The sequence below is a fragment of the Parambassis ranga genome, chromosome 19 (genome assembly GCF_900634625.1).
Source record: "Parambassis ranga chromosome 19, fParRan2.1, whole genome shotgun sequence".
In the NCBI taxonomy this organism is placed as follows: domain Eukaryota; kingdom Metazoa; phylum Chordata; class Actinopteri; family Ambassidae; genus Parambassis; species Parambassis ranga.
In genome coordinates this window covers 13,149,024-13,166,185 of record NC_041039.1, presented here as the reverse complement: position 1 = coordinate 13,166,185, position 17,162 = coordinate 13,149,024, and the positions used below count along the sequence as shown (strand labels likewise).

General features: G+C 40.6%; 4 protein-coding genes across 8 annotated transcripts; 1 reads left to right on the top strand and 3 right to left on the bottom strand.

Annotated features, from left to right (window-relative positions):
- Window positions 1-2: 2 nt before the first annotated feature.
- cd151 (CD151 molecule) lies at window positions 3-3,891 on the bottom strand. Of its 3 annotated transcripts, none has more exons than XM_028430468.1 (9): window positions 3,753-3,891; window positions 2,919-3,030; window positions 2,397-2,588; window positions 1,709-1,783; window positions 1,379-1,399; window positions 968-1,072; window positions 706-861; window positions 539-625; window positions 3-386 (listed from the first exon to the last, which is right to left on the bottom strand). In XM_028430468.1, the coding sequence occupies exons 2-9, from the start codon at window positions 3,000-3,002 to the stop codon at window positions 327-329; spliced, it is 780 nt and encodes a 259-aa protein (XP_028286269.1). In that variant the 5' UTR covers window positions 3,003-3,030; window positions 3,753-3,891; the 3' UTR covers window positions 3-326. The 3 variants fall into 3 exon arrangements, with proteins under 3 accessions (XP_028286269.1, XP_028286268.1, XP_028286270.1); XM_028430467.1 differs by having other exon boundaries at window positions 2,919-3,003; window positions 3,753-3,890; XM_028430469.1 differs by lacking the exon at window positions 1,379-1,399 and having other exon boundaries at window positions 2,919-3,003; window positions 3,753-3,890.
- A 272-nt stretch (window positions 3,892-4,163) lies between these two features.
- cracr2b (calcium release activated channel regulator 2B) lies at window positions 4,164-11,832 on the bottom strand. Of its 2 annotated transcripts, none has more exons than XM_028430463.1 (18): window positions 11,751-11,832; window positions 9,872-10,128; window positions 9,683-9,794; window positions 9,469-9,616; window positions 8,870-9,016; window positions 8,681-8,771; window positions 8,505-8,600; window positions 8,238-8,425; window positions 7,648-7,719; window positions 7,470-7,524; window positions 6,254-6,333; window positions 6,043-6,163; window positions 5,778-5,904; window positions 5,617-5,698; window positions 5,417-5,531; window positions 5,188-5,295; window positions 4,996-5,072; window positions 4,164-4,300 (listed from the first exon to the last, which is right to left on the bottom strand). In XM_028430463.1, exons 2-18 carry the CDS (start codon window positions 10,124-10,126, stop codon window positions 4,216-4,218), a joined length of 1,959 nt encoding a protein of 652 aa, XP_028286264.1. In that variant the 5' UTR covers window positions 10,127-10,128; window positions 11,751-11,832; the 3' UTR covers window positions 4,164-4,215. The 2 variants fall into 2 exon arrangements, with proteins under 2 accessions (XP_028286264.1, XP_028286266.1); XM_028430465.1 differs by having other exon boundaries at window positions 11,755-11,805.
- A 256-nt stretch (window positions 11,833-12,088) lies between these two features.
- Window positions 12,089-15,065, top strand: tmem138 (transmembrane protein 138). 2 transcript variants are annotated; one of them, XM_028432092.1, is made up of 5 exons: window positions 12,089-12,216; window positions 12,716-13,190; window positions 13,873-14,044; window positions 14,199-14,274; window positions 14,365-15,065. In XM_028432092.1, exons 2-5 carry the CDS (start codon window positions 13,063-13,065, stop codon window positions 14,475-14,477), a joined length of 489 nt encoding a protein of 162 aa, XP_028287893.1. In that variant the 5' UTR covers window positions 12,089-12,216; window positions 12,716-13,062; the 3' UTR covers window positions 14,478-15,065. The 2 variants fall into 2 exon arrangements, with proteins under 2 accessions (XP_028287893.1, XP_028287894.1); XM_028432093.1 differs by lacking the exon at window positions 12,089-12,216 and adding an exon at window positions 12,232-12,515.
- Window positions 15,066-15,332: 267 nt separating this feature from the next.
- Window positions 15,333-16,882, bottom strand: tmem258 (transmembrane protein 258). The gene is made up of 4 exons (XM_028432094.1): window positions 16,812-16,882; window positions 16,384-16,493; window positions 15,569-15,697; window positions 15,333-15,483 (listed from the first exon to the last, which is right to left on the bottom strand). Exons 1-3 carry the CDS (start codon window positions 16,812-16,814, stop codon window positions 15,571-15,573), a joined length of 240 nt encoding a protein of 79 aa, XP_028287895.1. The 5' UTR covers window positions 16,815-16,882; the 3' UTR covers window positions 15,333-15,483; window positions 15,569-15,570.
- Between the last annotated feature and the right edge of the window lie 280 nt (window positions 16,883-17,162).

The window sequence follows — 17,162 nt, the reverse complement described above, 5'->3', positions numbered from 1 at the left end:
AATCAAGGGCCAGAATTTGTTTTTATTTGCGTTCAAACAAACATTCTTAAAAAATTATATCTTTGATAAATGCTGTGTGATCAAAAAAACTACATAAATGACAACACTGATTGCAAAAGTGTTCAGATACATAGGCTCTCTGCTCTTTTAAATGATTTTAGAAGCTACCTATAGCATGCAATTGATAAAGTGCTGTCCAGCAGCATTTCAGTGTCTCTGGTGTGTGTATCTATGTGTATTTGTAGTTATTGATTCTCACTATCAGAGGCAGCGACCATGATATTACAATATCTTGTGAACATTGTTAAATTGATTTGAGTCCAAAATTAGTATGAATCTTCTTTCAAATTCTGATACAGGCAGCAAGTGAACATCATCCCCACAAGCTGAAAGAAAGCAGACATGAGGAAAGAGTTAGTTCCACACTGCACACAGACATGCCTACTGCTCACAGCTCAGCTTCTGGCATGTAGCGCACCATTAAAATAGATGTTTGTATTAACCTGCATCGTGCTCAGTGTTTAAGGCTTTACTGTACCTGTAAAAAGGCAATCCCAACACCCACTGCACTGAGTATATATAACTGATTTAGGATGAAGTCCTCTAATTTCATGATGCAGCCTCCCTGAGAGGACAAGAACAGGGAAGAAAATTCAAATCTAGTTAACATTTATTCATGCTGAGCTATTGAAGAACCCTGCCTACCTCCACCCTGTAGATGTTGGAAGGATGGTCCCTGTGCCCGCAGAGCTCGGTTGGAGTTTTACAGCAGCTATCAGGAACAAGCCGCTGATTCTCTGCTGCCTGGATCCACGCACTGTCCCTCCAGTCCGAGGAGTTGTAACTACCACAGCACTTAAACTGAGAGCAAGGCAGTTCAGGAAAGGACATTATAAAATAGACCAACTATACACATGAAGTCTTCAAAATCAGCTGGAAAAAAATGATCAACATCATGGTCACACACCTCCTGTTGTAGTTTGTCTACAGCTTGTGTGATGCTCTCTTCTCCTGGCTGCTGGTATTTCTGCTGCATGGTCACCTTCAGGTTCTGTCTGAGCTCTTCGTCCAACTGTGAGACAGGAGACGTACTTTAGTGTAGGTGGGAAAAAAACATCTGTCCCATGCAAATCTCCTCCCATCAATAAAAATATCTCAGGTGTTTCCTTCCGTAAAAAATTCCTGTCTACCTGTGCAATGCCCACTCATAACTCAGAGCATATGTGATTCTCTGACCTCACTCTCTTATTCTGCGGAATGTAAAAAATAACTTCTGTTGCTTGACTAACAAAGTACAAAGATTGAAGACACACAAGCTTATATCAACCTGTTAGTGATACAGATTGATATGAAGCAGAAACACATGGCAACAGATTACCTGATAGCAGAAAGGGAAACACTGCAGCAAGAAGAAGGGGGGGGGAAGAAAGAGAGGTATAAGATGGATGGAAAACAGGACAAATGAAGAACATGCAGAGAAAGGCATGCAGAGCAGAACAGGCTGCAGCAACTGAAACAATGTGTGGATGTTAAAAAAATGGAAGGAATGGTATTTAAAATCACATGGTGGAATGACATAATACAAGTACATGCAAAAAAGAAACTAAAATGACTGTAATATATTCTAATATGTATGTTATATAATACCATACACTCTCTACTTTTTGTCAAATATAAACACTTTTAAACAGACAGTAAAGCCCCTCACCTCCTGGTAGTTAATATAGGCCAGGACACCGGCAATGATTTCCAGCAGGAAAATACAGAGTAACAAGACCAAATACTGTAAAAGAAGAGACAGGAAAGCATTCTCAGTAAATTCCTTGACTGTCCAGTAGATTTCTCAGGTGTGTGGACCCTCAGAATATTAAATCTGTTTTGTTTAAACGTGTATTTATGTAACAGAAATTTCCTCCTGCTTGTGTGTTGTATAAATTCTTGAAAAAAAGACTCCCAGACAATATGAAAGAGAAAGGAGACATGAACATTGACATAACGTCACAAAGCTGGTCTCCTGGTCTCCTTTTGAATGAGGTCCCCTCATTGCATGTGTCTGTCTCTGACACTCTTCAGTCCAAGCAGCCGCTTGCAATGCCCATCATTCCTCTGGCATGAGCTGCTCTCTAAATCTAAACTCTTAAAGACACACTCTGCGTGACTTTGTCTGTTATATATCTGGCAGGCACGCCTGACATAATGAGCTGTACTGACAGAACGCAGGCAGACCAGACAGAAGGTCACCGTGGATTAACTTTCAACACACGACTCAGACTAGTCGGTGTGTGTGTGTGTAAACAAGAACTTGAAAGTGTCTTCTGATTTGACATATTGATTTGGTGGAGTGAAGAAAAACATGCAAGATATAAATATGTGTTTTTGGTGACAGATCACCTTACCACAATCAAAAGACTCTTCACTTCCTTCAGAGTGGCGCAGCATCCGATCAGCCCTGTCACTATCACAATGACTCCAGCAGCTATCAGGATGTAAGCTGAGGCCGAGTAGAAGCTGGAGCTCAATAAGCTGATGTAGTCACTTTTTTCCACTAGAGTCCACACGCCCACCGCCAGCACGGCCCCTCCTGCCAGCTGAAAGGGGTCACCACGTTATCAGCTCAATTCAGTCCAGATGTTCACATCAACAACACACCACTTTGCTTCTAAAATGTAACCATGATGCAAAACAGGGCGCCGCCTCCTCCCAAGAGAGGCACAGTGAAATGACTTTTTATAATCTGATGCACATAAATCAGGAGAAATGTACAAAAACATATAAACAATGTTGAAACCTTATTTATTACTAATGGTTGTATATTTATAAACGCAGCCTAACAGAAGGCTCTTCTGTGTTTTTCATCTTCACAGAATTGATCTGTGAAAATCTTCGTCCTGGTTCATCAGGGAAATAATTTCACTTACCCAGAAAAGCATGTTGAAGAGAAACAGTAGATATTTTAGACAAATTGTCCCACAGGTGTGTGTTTTTTCACGCTGAGCTTCCATTCTGGACAGAAAAGGACGTGTCTATAAGCTGACAGAAAAAAATGACACAACAGAGACACAACACAGGCTGCTCTGAGACTTTCTAACAGATTATTATCAATCAACTTTAACTGTTTTTAGTCATAGTCTAAATATATGTTTATATGAATATGAATATAATTTCCTCACCACTTTGGTTCTAAGAACCAATGCAGCAAATAGTATAGACTTTGCATGTCACATCTATCAAGTATAGTACCGGTACATTGCGCGTGTGAGTGTGTGTGTGTGAGTGTGAATTTTAAACTTGCATCAAGTTCGTATGACTCACAGATGTAATCAAATATGTTGTGGGGAAAGCATACTTAACAACTGGTGTCACACGGTCTCCAGCAGACTGATATATCTTAACTATCTCAGTAACTTATGCGCTTCTCCACACTCTCCACTGTCTCTCTCATTCTCTTGACTTCGTGCCTGATGATTTTAACCTAAACTGAACTTTCCTCTGCTCCTATTTTTAGAGAGGACCCAGAGCATCATGGGAAAGGTTGATTTTAAATGTCTAAACATAAACAAATAAAAAGGATAAAGGGAGAGCAGATAGAAAATAATTACTCATTAAAGACATTAGTTCATGAGCTCATGAGGATGAGCTTTTAAGACAGTGTGCAAACATGACTAAAAAAAAAATGTTAATGGTGATATTCAGAGTTATTTTTAACTCATTGTGTCATGGAAAAACTTGCTCTCGGACCAAAATACTCCTACCTGATTTTAGATGGTGGCCCCCCCAAATGATGTAGATTATCGGGGTAACGTCTTCCCAGATCCCACTAACCCCTGTGTCAATGTGCTGCTGTCTTTGAAGGTTAACTGCAACAGTGCAAGTTCTCAGCTGACAGTCAGACCCGAGCCTCCGACCCAAGCGTCTGAGTGTCTGTCCTCTTTTGGCACAGCAGACAGCTCGCCCCTCAGCAGGCTGTACAGAGTGCACGTCTGCCCCCAGCTGGTTCCTCATGAGCTCAAACAACAGAGTTTCTTACAGAACATTGTTCAGTTATTTGAAAAAAGGCAATTACAAGAACAGCTTTTTATTGGTTGTATTGAAAAGATAAGTATCAACATAGGCAAGTGCTATGGATCCTCAGTAAACTAACATAAAAATAGCACTGTTTGTATTGTCAGTGTTGGAACACTGCTCCTCAGAACAACAGCTGCAACACCTGGGAGTTTATGCACAACAACCTCTTTTAGTTGTGTCCACACTCAGTAAAAGAGCATCATTACATTGTCGATCATGCTGCGTAACAAGCATCCTACAAGGAAAAAAATCAAACAGAAATGAATGAGACACACAAATCATAATGTCTGTGAAGCTAACGTTACTAAGGCTGTGAAACATTAAAAAAATTATAGTGACTAAAACTATTCAAATTAAAACAATCTGAGACCATTGGTTTGGCCCATTAAGACATTTAAAAGCTCCTGCTACTTCTCCTCTTATTTTGAAATGAATCAATATTTAATAATCGCATTTTAAAAGTAAATTAACTTGATAGAAAAGTTCATTTTCATGCTAGTCAATATTAAGAACAAGGCACAGATAAAACATACATACACATTCAAAAAGAGAAGTCTGATTTCCAGCTTGAGATTTTATACTCAAAGACTAGAACCAACAGACTGGTGGAGAAATGTTTCTCACTCCCACATAATTCTATGCGATACAGGAAGTGATAATAAAGAAATCTGAACCTGAATCTCAGAGTGACCCTCGTTATTATAATGAGAAGTATTTATATTTGTCCCTCAGTTCTCCTGCTTCTGGCCCCTCATAGAAAAGACTTTGGGCCCCTCTACTGTAAAGGTTCCATCAAAAACTGACCTTCATGACCTTTGGGAAGCTAGACTGACTAGAGCTTTGTTTGCTTTGTGTGCTAATACAACACTGCAAGTTCAAACATTCTGCAGTTTGTAGATGAAGTGATGGCAATGAAAAGTGGTGTCATACCCAGCCAGGTGTGTCATCAGCTCCTCCATGTTGCATCCAGTCTTTGCACTGCACTCATAAAACAAAGCCTGGTTCCGCTGTATAAACCAAGGAGTAACATTATCTCTTTATTTTATGTGTTTCCTGTCCTAGCTGGGTTTTTCTGAGTAAATCAATGTAGAAAGCTGTTTGAATATTCAAATGCCTGCTCACCTCTGCCAGCCTCTGCCCCTCCTCTGTGGTCACCCCTCTGCTGTGACTGTTCACCAAATCCAGCTTGTTTCCCAGCAGCATCAGCACCGCACTTTCACACATCTTCTCCTGGGAGACATCACAGTTTTATATTAAAGGAGACACAGCAGGGTGAATTAAATCACTACGGCGTCACCACCTCTTTTGTTTGTTTTACATGCAAACACCCAAGAACCCTTCACCTGCTCACCTTGACGCAGTCCACCCATCCTCTCACTGCAGTGAAGGAGGCCGAGTCAGTTACGTCATACATGGCGAGGACACCATCAGCCTTCCGGTAGTACTGCTCAGTAATGCTGCGATACCTTCATCCACCAAAAAAACAAAACAAAGCAAACAGTTAACAAGCATCAAATGAATTCCTGGTATCTGTGCAGCTGCACGTCTGACCTCTCCTGGCCTGCAGTGTCCCAGAGCTGCAGAGTTATGGGGCTCGAGTCCACAGTTAAAGTCTTCATCTGAAAATCTACACCTAAAAACAACAAGGCCTCGTGTCCCTTTAGTCAGATATAGTGAAGCATTGTTATGAAAAGAATGGTTAAAACACCTACCAACAGTAGCACTCATTTCACTGTACAAGGTTCCTGTGCAGTAGTGCTGGATGAAAGAGCTCTTACCAACTCCTGAGTTACCCAGAAATACAACCTTGAACACTTGTTGAGGACTGACAACTCTGCTCTAAAATCCAGGTAAAGGAACCAAACATTACATTATGGTATCAGTCTGATACTTCATTATATTTTTTATGAATGTAGGAGGGACCATGATCCTGCCAGAAAGCACTGTAGCCGCTAATTTGAGTGTTTAATTTTTTACCTTTGTTTGGGTTTGTTCAACACTTTCATCCCTGACTCTACATGATGGTTGGGGTGCCTTGGATGAATTTGTCACCGCTTTCTTTTTGTCCTGCTCCAGCTCATCAGAAGAGCTCAGCTGTCTTCAGAATCAACGAACACACAAAATTAGTAGCTCCAGCTGTGGCCATCTGCCACAAAAATGACAAAAGCATGCAGACAGTCATACAAACCTTTTCAATGGCTTGTCCTGCAGTAAGTAGTTACCTATGACTGACCCTTTCTTCTGCAAAGGCTTTCTGACTTTTGGACTCTAAAAATATTTGTGGAAAATGAGGCAGAAGAAATAAGTGTTGAGATTGTGTTTTTGTCCCCAGCCAAAGGCAAGAATCCAGTGAAATAACACAGTGTCTTTTGTACATTTAAAAAACAGTAATTCAGTTCATATACAGTATTTATTTTCTTGCCAAGTAATTAAACATACACACCTTATACACTTACAGTAATAAAAAAAAAGAAATAACCAACAGGGCTTTGTTCACTTTGATGTTAGGGCCAGTTTCTTGAATAAATATGTGGTTTAAGGGACAGGATGAGCTCTCATTGCGAGTGTGAGGTACAGAACTGAAGCTTTAAAGAACCATCTGAGTAAGCAGCATGGGACTTTGTGCAGCTATCTGCTACCTTGGTCACAAAAGGAGATGAGAGTCACACTATTACAGGAGCCGACTATACTGAGCTCCTGACACAAAACCCCTTTTCACCTGATTTGGCACAGTCAGATAAGCGCCTCCTACCCAGGACGAAGAAGAAGCTCAACAGTAACATTTTAACAGGGGTCATGATGTCATGTGTTGTTGACCACTTTCTGCAGTTTCAGGAGGCTGACTCCTAATAAAGGTAATGAAAGTGTTTAGATGTAGGCGGGGACATTGTTAATCATACATCAATCTGCTAGATGTTATCCTTTTTGCTTAGGTTACGCCCCCTCATGTTTTTTTCCAGAAACAACCAACAGAGCAGTTAATAAAGCTAACTACAGTGAAAGGTTTTGGCAAAAAAGTGTTTGTACTGATTTATTTATAAGATTAATGCTAACCTGCTAACTGTAATATATAATATTTAGTTTGCTATGCACTGACCTACTTTAGTTAACCTAGCATAAATAGTACAATGTACAATATAAGTCTTCATTTAACATATATATACACTCTTTCTTCGAGCCAAGCAAATCCTTCACTGAACACACAGAAAAGTAAGAACTGTGTCAGTGACATTAATCAATACCAGCTGCCTATATAAATAACCATTGTCCAGTGGCTGGAGTGCAGCATGAAGCTATTCCTTAGCTTAGGGTGGATAAGTCTGCTGTGTCCATGGAGTACAAAGGTCTTCACTCAGGTAATAAGTTAAAGGCATAGGAGGAAGGACAGAGTCTCTGTGACTAACCCTCTTCTGAGACTGCTGGGCATCTTTCTCATCTCGCAGTCGTCTGTTCATGTCCCTAAAAAAACAGAGACTTTTATTTATTCTTCCTCAAATAAAATCAAACATAATTCTGTTGCATTGATTCTTTTAGAGTTACCGTTTTGACCTATAAAATGTGAAGGAAAGTGTTTAAACTCACCTTAGTATCTCCAGTTGTCTCAAGAGACTCTCCTTCTCCTTCTTCATGTTTCTTGACACCTTCATCACATTTCTAGAGTGAAGCAAACAAATACTGTTTAGGCATGAGTGTGGTGATATTTGCCGTTGTGGACAAAGCTACCAACTGTTTTGTAAAATCTGACATAAGCTAAGGTCGTGCAGCTGCTGGGTGATACTAATGGCTGTTAAAGTAGAAGAGCTTGGGGCTTTTGTGTTGCAAATATGGTGTTAATTTTTTGTTTTGTTTAATTTGTTTTACGGTTTTGAACTACTGAAATATACAGACTTTAAAATGCTTCCGCAAATAAAGTCACATCAGCTATTGAGAATCCTTTATAGTTCTTTTTTTAAGTCTTTTGACATGAGAAAATGTTTTTATTTCATTTCACTTTGGTCATGGTAACATTTTTAAGGTCTTGATCAAAAGAATGTTTTCAGCCAGCCCGTCTGTGACTAAAGAGAGAAATCACAGGACGTTATGTGCTCTGTTTTCTCCAGCGGTAGTTATTCCTTTTCTCTCTTTTTATCAGAATATTCTGACAATAAAGAGTAAAGTGTTTGTTGGCTCACCTCTGTCTGGACACTTGTTCCTCTGCAGCATGGCTCTGCAGCACGTTGAGTTGAGTCAGTGCAGCCTGCAGCTGCTCCCGGCTGCTCTCCACCTGCTCCTGTAACTGGACGTTGAGGCTGCGCAGCTGCTGGTTCTGCTTCGTGATGTTAGTCTGTTCACAACTCAGCTGCCGGATTTTCGACTCAAACTGAAAACAACAGCAGGTCACATTAATGTGAAGCTCTATCATCTTTCAGAACCAACATCAGTCAGATTTGGATGGCTACCTCTTTGTGTTTGCTCAGTGTATTCTCCAACTCTTGTTCCCGCATCCTCAGCTCCTCCTCCAGCTGTTGCCCTCTTTGCTTGGATTTAAAGCTGTCCTTCATTTCATAATAAATTTATTAAAGAATCAATCTTGTTAAATGGCACAACAGCTGCACTAAGGTGGACATGTCTTTACCTCAGCCAGGCGCTTCTCTCTCTCCTCTCTGATCTGGTTTTCCATTTCTTCATATATGGATCGAACAACCTGATCATGTTCACTGTCTCGTCTGAAACACAACCAATCAAACAGGATTTAATTTATTAGGGACTCTTTAGGATAAAACACTTACCTAACAGCAATAATGTAGGGTAGGAGTACTGCTACCTGCGTAGCGTTTGCTCCAGACTGTCTCTTTCTCTGATGGTGTCCTGCAAATAGGACACTGCCTGGACTAAGATGCCCTCCAGGATGCTCAGCAGCTCAGGTCTGTCTCTCTGGACCTCACACAACAGAGAACAGAGCTCCTGCTGACTGAATACACAACACAACAACTGTTAAATGGAAGCGGTTATTTTCTTCTTCCATCTTCAAGCTTGGAGTCACTGAGTATAGTATTAAAGGTAGGGTAGGAGATTTTGAAAACTCAGTGAGAGTCAGCCAGACTTCGAAAGTAAACACACCCCCTTTCTCTCGGAGCTCACCCGAAGCCATGCCTCCCAATCACATGGACGCACATTACCTAAAGACGAGCTGCGGTCTGTGACTTCGTACATCATGCACGTACCTCTCTGGTTTAATATTCTTCGTTTTAGTGGGAAACTGCCGAACTAACTGGTTGCTATCGGACTGTAAAGAGAAGTTACACTAATTTAACAAAGTGCATCCGAATGAAATCTCCTACCCTACCTTTAATCTGAAGAAGTTAACACAGAAATTCAATCTTCATGCAAGTTAAACACATCAAATCTTTTGTAGCATCTTACTCTTTGAAAAGTTTGTCAGCACCAAGCTCCATTATTATATTGACAAATCTGACTGCAGTGGGGTCCTGGGACCAGTCCACCTCGTCCGCATCATCTTCTGCTTCATCCTGACTAAGCTCATCCGTCACCTCCAGCCCCACCAACTCACCTGCACCACAGAAAAGAATTAGTTTATGTGTTATAATTAAGTCCCCATAAGTTTACAGTCACTCACCAAGTCCTGTGTTGAACTCATGAGGAGTGAGGAATCCATTGCTCTCTCGATCCAGACTCTCGAACACCGTCTCCAGCTGTTCAGGAGACAGTGGCAACTCCTCCTGGAGCCTCTGGGTAGGAGACAACAGAGAGTTCAACTGTGCACAATCAGACTAAATGCTGGCACTCCACCACATCTGCTGCTTACCTGCATGTCCATTTTTGTGATGAACCCTTTTCCCTCTTTGTCACAGAGCACAAACAGCTCTTTGGCCTTCCCCATGGTCTCTGCTTGCGGACTTAACTGCGCTGCTTCCCTGGCACGTGGTGAGGCCAGTGGACTGCGTCTTTGGCCTGACCTGGGGCTCCCAGCTGGTAGGTTCCACAGTCTGGGGCTCAGTGGTACAGCTTCACCGCTGCCCTGACCCACCAGCACCTCGCCATCATTCAGCCACTTCGACATTGCTGTAGAAAGGCAGACGGTTTTGCGTAACCATAATGGATACATGTCAAACTCATAGTTAAGTATCTTCAGGATAGTGCTCAGTTTAGAGTAGATGCAAGTGTGGCACTATATTGAGAACATTACCAGCCATTTTTAAACTGGAACCACTGGCTCCCTGTCAGAAAGGCTGCCCAAATTACTACCTTTAATACAGTATATCAACAGTGCTAAAAAGTATTTATACCAGTCAGTGACAAAATCAGAAAAACATGCTTTTCCGTAAACTAAAGAGAATTTAAGGACATTCTGAGTCTGCTCAGTGAATTAAAACACTGTGAGAAGCAGGCCATACAGGTCCTCCCTTGTCAAACATGAGGTGCTGAGCAAACTAACTACTGTGAGTACTGACATTATCTCCAGCTGCTGTGATCACCTGTCAGCCATGTCTACACTACATTTTATAACTGTTTTAGGAATCCTGTGTAAAAAACGTTATAGAGGTATACTTGTTCTTCATTTTTTCCTAAAGACAGATATGTCATACACATTCACAGGTTGCTGTCCACACTGTTTGTTTAGATGAAGAAAAGCATGTGATGTACCAGGATGTATAAAGAATAAAAAACCAGGATGGTGACATGTGCTGTGTATTTAAAGGGGAGGGAAGATAGCTATGGAGGAGGACATGCAAATAAAACATTTGCAGTTGTTTGCATTGTCAAACCAACGACAACTGCAAACAAATTTTACTTTTCAGATCTATGGAGGTAAAATATGACTCTGTGTCTCTATAAAGCTGTGATTTATGATGGAAACACTATCAATCTTAGAGTTAGAGGATGTTACACTCACACATAAAGATTATATGAGCATAAATTATAAATATTTTCATATCCACACAACTACAACTGTTCCCAAACTTAAGTGGAAAGAATATAATTCTGCAGCTAGTCATGCTGAAATGCACACTAAACTAAAATCATACTTTGCCACCACTCTTCAGTCTTGTTATCTATGAAGGCATAAAAACCTGTCCTGATTATAGTAGTAAAATATCCTGCTGCTGATCTATGAAGCACTTCTAAAAGTAACACAAGAGATATAACAGTATTCCAGATAAGAGACCTGTGTAAACACTGTATGTAGAGGATTTTGTGTTAAGCCAGACTCACAATAAGCCAGCAGCCACGCCAAAGGTCAAATAAACTTAAACACACTTAACACACTTCTATGTCGGTGTCATGCAAATGTAATATGCTCTCACTTAGTCAACATAACACCTTATTCTGTCCGTCTGTGTGGGTTAACTAACATATGTTGCTTAAGAAAGAATAACACCTCAAATAATTAAAAAAAACAAGTTTAGGTTGTAAAGGGCAGATTATCTGCGACACCTTTACCCAGCGCCAGTCGACAATAAATTTAATAGCTACAAACGCCCAGAGTGATGTCTCAAGCTGAGTAAACCAAAACCAGCAGAATGGAGGAACGCACATTAATTATTAAAGGAACGCAACACGGAGCAAACAGACGCTTGTTGACTTACAACAGCAGAGATATGTGCACGTACACAGTCCTACTATTTCTAAATAAATCGTATTACTGCATTGTTTTTCAGTTTAGCGAAACTTTCACTACTCACCTACCGCTGAGTTGGACGCAGGTGTCCACTACCTTTGATCACCTCACAATTACTCAGGCTAATACTCGCTGCAGCCGCTAGGTGGCAGTAACGACCAAGTGCTGGCGATTGTTACCGTAATGCCTAAATGTGACGTCCTCCACTAAATTGTTTTACCGATTGTTATAACTTGCATTAAGTAGTTCGTTCAGTCACGAATAGGGGCTTTTTCTATTAAATAAACGAACATATAAAAGATTTTCACGCAAATGACTCTGTACCTTCCTGGGGACACGTTGATTTGCGGTAACACAGAGAACTTCTACGCACTATATTACGGTAAGGAGCGGCGTTACCATGGAATATACGGAAATACACACGTTACCGCTAAAAACAGCAGTGGACGCCTGGAAGCTTTGTTTGCGACGAAACAAGTAGAGATGTGATATTTAAACTGACTAAGAGGTGTTTGTTCCCTTTGCATCTTGTAAGTACGTGTTTGTTAACATGTGAACGGTGAAAGGAGTTACATCAATGTTGTTGTAGTGGCTAATCTAGCGAACGTGATCGGGAGGGAGTTCATCGAAGTTTAAATCTGAGCTACGCCAGTCTCACCGGGGTGATTTGTTGTGGTAATAATCCAGCAGCAACTCTAGCATCCGTCTGCCAGATTATCCACAGCCAGGACTAAACAATGATATGGAAGGCTACCATGTTAGGTAGATTAGAAAGGTGAGCGGAAAGAGGGGGTGAATCACAAGAACAACAAAACGAGGTGGTGGCTGGGTGAGTTAAGGTCTATAATCCCATCCGTTACCTTTCAATACCTTGTCTATGTAACAGCATGATCACGTTGGCACTTCATGGCGAGATCTATTACTAATTTAGCTCTCTGAGACAGGCGTTACATCAACCCGTCCTCCTCATCTGCTCTGGAGATGGCTACTGTTTGGTGATGGTCCTGTTTGAATTCTTCTTCTTTGCAGGTGATGCTGGGAATGAGGTGACTGTATTCTCCTCACAGAAGATTTCAAAATGCAACATATGACAAGATCAAACACATTTCATCTGCTTTCCTGGAAAGACTAAAAATTGTTTTTTTTTATGGGGGACAACAAACGTTTTTGGAACAGACAGGAGTGAAGACAACCAGAGTGGACCGTGTGAGTGGACCATTCATATGAATGTCTTCTAGCGTTTTTGTACTGGAGTATGGAGGCAGTGAATACTGACCAAATAGATCTGTGTCACCATCAAACACCTGGATCTGACGGGCAGAGGAAAGGAGGAGAATAAACTTTGAAGCTTGTTGGTTTGTAGGATCAACCTGAAGATGCTCCAGACTGGCAACTATTCACTGGTGCTGCTGATCCAGCTGACACTGTTAGCCTATGACCTCTTTGTCAACTCCTTCAGTGAACTGCTGAGGGGAGCTGCTGTCATTCAACTTGTGCTTTTCATGTGAGTCACAACTTTTTACAGACTGCACCTGTGATTTGTCAAGTGAACAATTACCAAACATGAGTGGGTTTCAACAGTAGTAATAATGAGTAGTATACTTAATTATATTACATAACTTGAAGTCGTTAGGATTTGGGGATTATAGTAACATTGGGTATTTTAAAGACACAGGCTTAACATCTGTAAATTTAGTGGATTAATCCTTTCTGATCAGCAGTAGTTTTGTTTGTATGGTGTGGGGTCAGTGGTCATACTAATATTTCTAATGTTGGCAGAAAAACCTCAGCTTTTTGATGATTGACAAAAGTAAAGGAGCCTTTTGAAGAAATCCTCTCACTCAACTAGTCAACACAAGAATTTATTAGAATAGAATAGAATAGAAAATACTTTATTCATCCCAAGCTGGGAATTTTCACTGGAATGAATAAAGTATTTTAGATAGATAGATAGATCCTGCAGGGGAAATTGTTAAGTATTATGTACTCATAAAAGCTAAAAGCTTTACATGCACTTTACATGAAACTTGGAAAACATGCTTTGTGTCCCTCGTTTTGACACGGTCAAATCTGCTTGTGTTTTTGGTCACACTGCTCTCTGTCTGACACAAACTGCAGTCCTCGTCACTATTTGCTTGCAACAGAAACTAATGCAGCAAGTAAACGGTTACAAATTCTGTTTGCAGCATCCAGGACATTGCCATCTTGTTCAACGTGATCATCATCCTCTTGATGATGTTCAACACCTACGTGTTCCAGGTCGGCCTGGTGTCCCTGCTACTGGAGAGATTCAGGGCGCTGCTGATATTCTCCACTCTTTACCTGACCCTCAGCATCTGTTTCCACTGCTGGGTGTTGGTATGTTTTGTTACACAGATGTGTACAAATTCAAACTTATATCTGAATATATATCTGACTGAATGCCATGTATGTACAAACTGAATTGGTAAATCTGATACTTGTTACCTATATTTATCGATCATTCATTCACAAGTATTTTTTTTTCCCCTAGAACCTAAGATGGCTCAAGTCAAACCATTTTGTTTGGACAGATGGTCTACAAGCTCTTTTTGTTTTCCAGAGAACAGGTGAGGATGGGTGGATTTATTAAGAGGCACATTTTCCATCACATTTATCCAGTTTTCACCTAGTAAGCTGACTGCACTTCTTGTTAACAGTGGCTGTGTTGTACTACTACTTATACAAACGCACAGTGGAGTTCATGGGCGACCCGAGGCTGTACGAGGACTCTCTGTGGCTACGTGAGGCCTTTGCCAGAGCTCGTCAATGAAGAGGAGAACGTTTTTAAGAGACTAAAAGAAAATCAGAAGAAAGACCTGTGTAACATTATAACACTGGACCTCAGCTACTCAGTTTTATCTCTTATTTTTTTTAAGAATAGACACTTGGAAGGCATTTATCTGCTTTGTATATGTAACAATGCAAAGACTCTGCCAGAGTTCGTGTTTACTGGCTCTTTGCAGCCAAATGGACGGGCGGTTAAAAGGTTTACCATGGCAGGTAAGCCAAGGATGGCATGTGTAGTATTGTTTTAATCAGGATTAAGTCAGTTAATCTACGTGGCCTTGTAAATCAATTTGGGTTGTAGACAGAATGCAACTCATTGAAAGAAAACATGTATTTCCGTGGGTGTTTTTCATCCTATGTCAACAATATGTAGAAATAGTTTTACTAAAAGCCCTGCTGTTCCCCTACAAACGAAGAAACCAGCTAATATATGTTGCCTTATTTTAAATGGTTAATGTGGTGTTTACATGGTTAATGTAATTTTATACAGCCAATTTTCATGTGGTTATCCATTTGTCTTTGAGTTGGGATCTTTGAATCATGTTCCCACTGTTTTTATTAAACAATCCCTTGCTAATTCCTGTGTAATCCTTCATTAGTAGGGTACTCAGTATTATCCAGGAGACAAGGTGAAACAGACTGCTCTATATTTAACACAAAGATTAATCAGGGATTGAGGTTTTAGCACCCACTAGTGAAACACACCACAAAAAGCTTTCAGTGTGTCAAAATAACTTTCTATTCTTGAGCATCAACATGTTGCACTGCAGTGCACATCCGGTCTGGTCTCGGAGTAGGATATATATGTGGATATTAACAACAAACAATGACACCAAAATCGTACAAATCCCCCTTTACTTGTCAAACAAAATCCATGAAGTCCATATGATCCCAAAATATTGTCAGTGCTGTTCAAATCAAATCCGGAATATGGTTTATGTTGTGAGTGATGTCCTTTACTCCACTGGAATGTGTCATAGATCAGTCACCTGAAACAGCAGGAAGAAACACGGTTCAACCATACCGTTTAAATTACTGCAACTAAAAACTACAGGGCTTTATGGCCTTTCATACCTTCATACATAGATGCCAACCCAGAGTAATAAGAAAAGCACGCCGAACCCCATGAAAAGTGAAGCCACCAGGGAGATCAGCAGTTCTTTGTAGACATCCCTCGTGTATTTTGTTGATGTCACCTCATAGCTGATGAAAAGTTAAGGAAAATGGGTGAAAATGCAACAGCCAGGACCATGCTATGTCCAACCTCTCAAATGTCACCTGTAAAATCAAACGACCTTAAAGTTTTTTCACAGTATTTGACATACATAAGATGATAAAATGTGACGTCTCATCCCAAGGCTAAATTGTAGTTTTAATTAGACAGCAACTAGAGCATGAGCATGTTTCTTTGATTTAGCTGCTACAAAAGTTCTATTACAAAGACATTGCATCGGGTACCCGTTCCTTACTGCACCAGTCAGAGATGAAGCAGGAAGTCAATTGATAAATTGCCACGTTTGGATGGTTTAAACTCAACAGGTTTAAGAATTTGTCTTTTTGGTGGTTTCTTCAACATCACAAGAAGGGTCTTTTGCTGGTGTTTACTGTCCAGCCACACTGCAGGTCTGTTCACAAAGTCAATATGTGATTGAGTGCTCCATTACTAAATTCAGAAGTTAAGCTTATGTAAGGTTTGCTTATGGGCTCAATTAAAAGATAGGTTGGGACAAGTTATAGTTTATACAGAACGAGCTACAGCATGCAACATAACTCGTAACATTATCTAATCTATACGTTTTTATTCTGTACCAGGCAGCACGTTTGTCTCTCCTACAATCTGCATTTCCTGGTAACCACAGCACGTTATAGGGGAAGCATTGGAAGGATACACAAAGAACCAGGCAGTGAAGAACATGCCGATGGCCAGCAGAACCACAGTGAGGTGGGGAAAGACAGCCGGGTTCACCGGGCTGGTGTATCTGGTCATGGCCTCGAGTTCCTGCAGCCATAGCAAAAACAAAGCGCAGATATGAAAGGGTTAGAAAAGGAATTTCACACGGCACACCATATATACCGTTATGTGTGTATACGTAGATGTGCTGAAAGTAAGATATTATCATTTCTTAGTTGGGTTTATGCAGCGTAAATCAGTGAGTTTGACATGAGAAGCTAACGTTATTTTTCCCTGTTTGCAGAATTTCATTGATAAATACATTATTTCACATCTGAAATTGAGATTATCGTGTATGTATAAACCACATGTTACTATATATTAGAGCTAAAGTTATGGAAATAATATAAATGTGGGTAACTGTACCATTTTGTGGTGGTGTGGAGCTCCGGCTGCTATCGTCGCAGAGGAAAGGCCACGTACTGACTATAACTTCCTGGTTTTTTTTTCCTGACGCAGGGTGGACGTAAAGCCTCTGGAAATGTTTTACCCTCGGCTTTGCCTGTCAGGCAAATCTAATTTTACGGGACTGCTGATGTTCAAGTTGACTGCTCTACCCTACAGTAATATTTTTCAACTTTCTTAAGCTTTCTGGTTATACTTATTTGGTAAAATACTTTGTACTTCGACGCAAAGGCGAGCATTTCACTACCCGAGAGGTAAAACTCAGGGCCAATACACACCATTACTTGCACGGGCTGCTCATGGATCATCGAC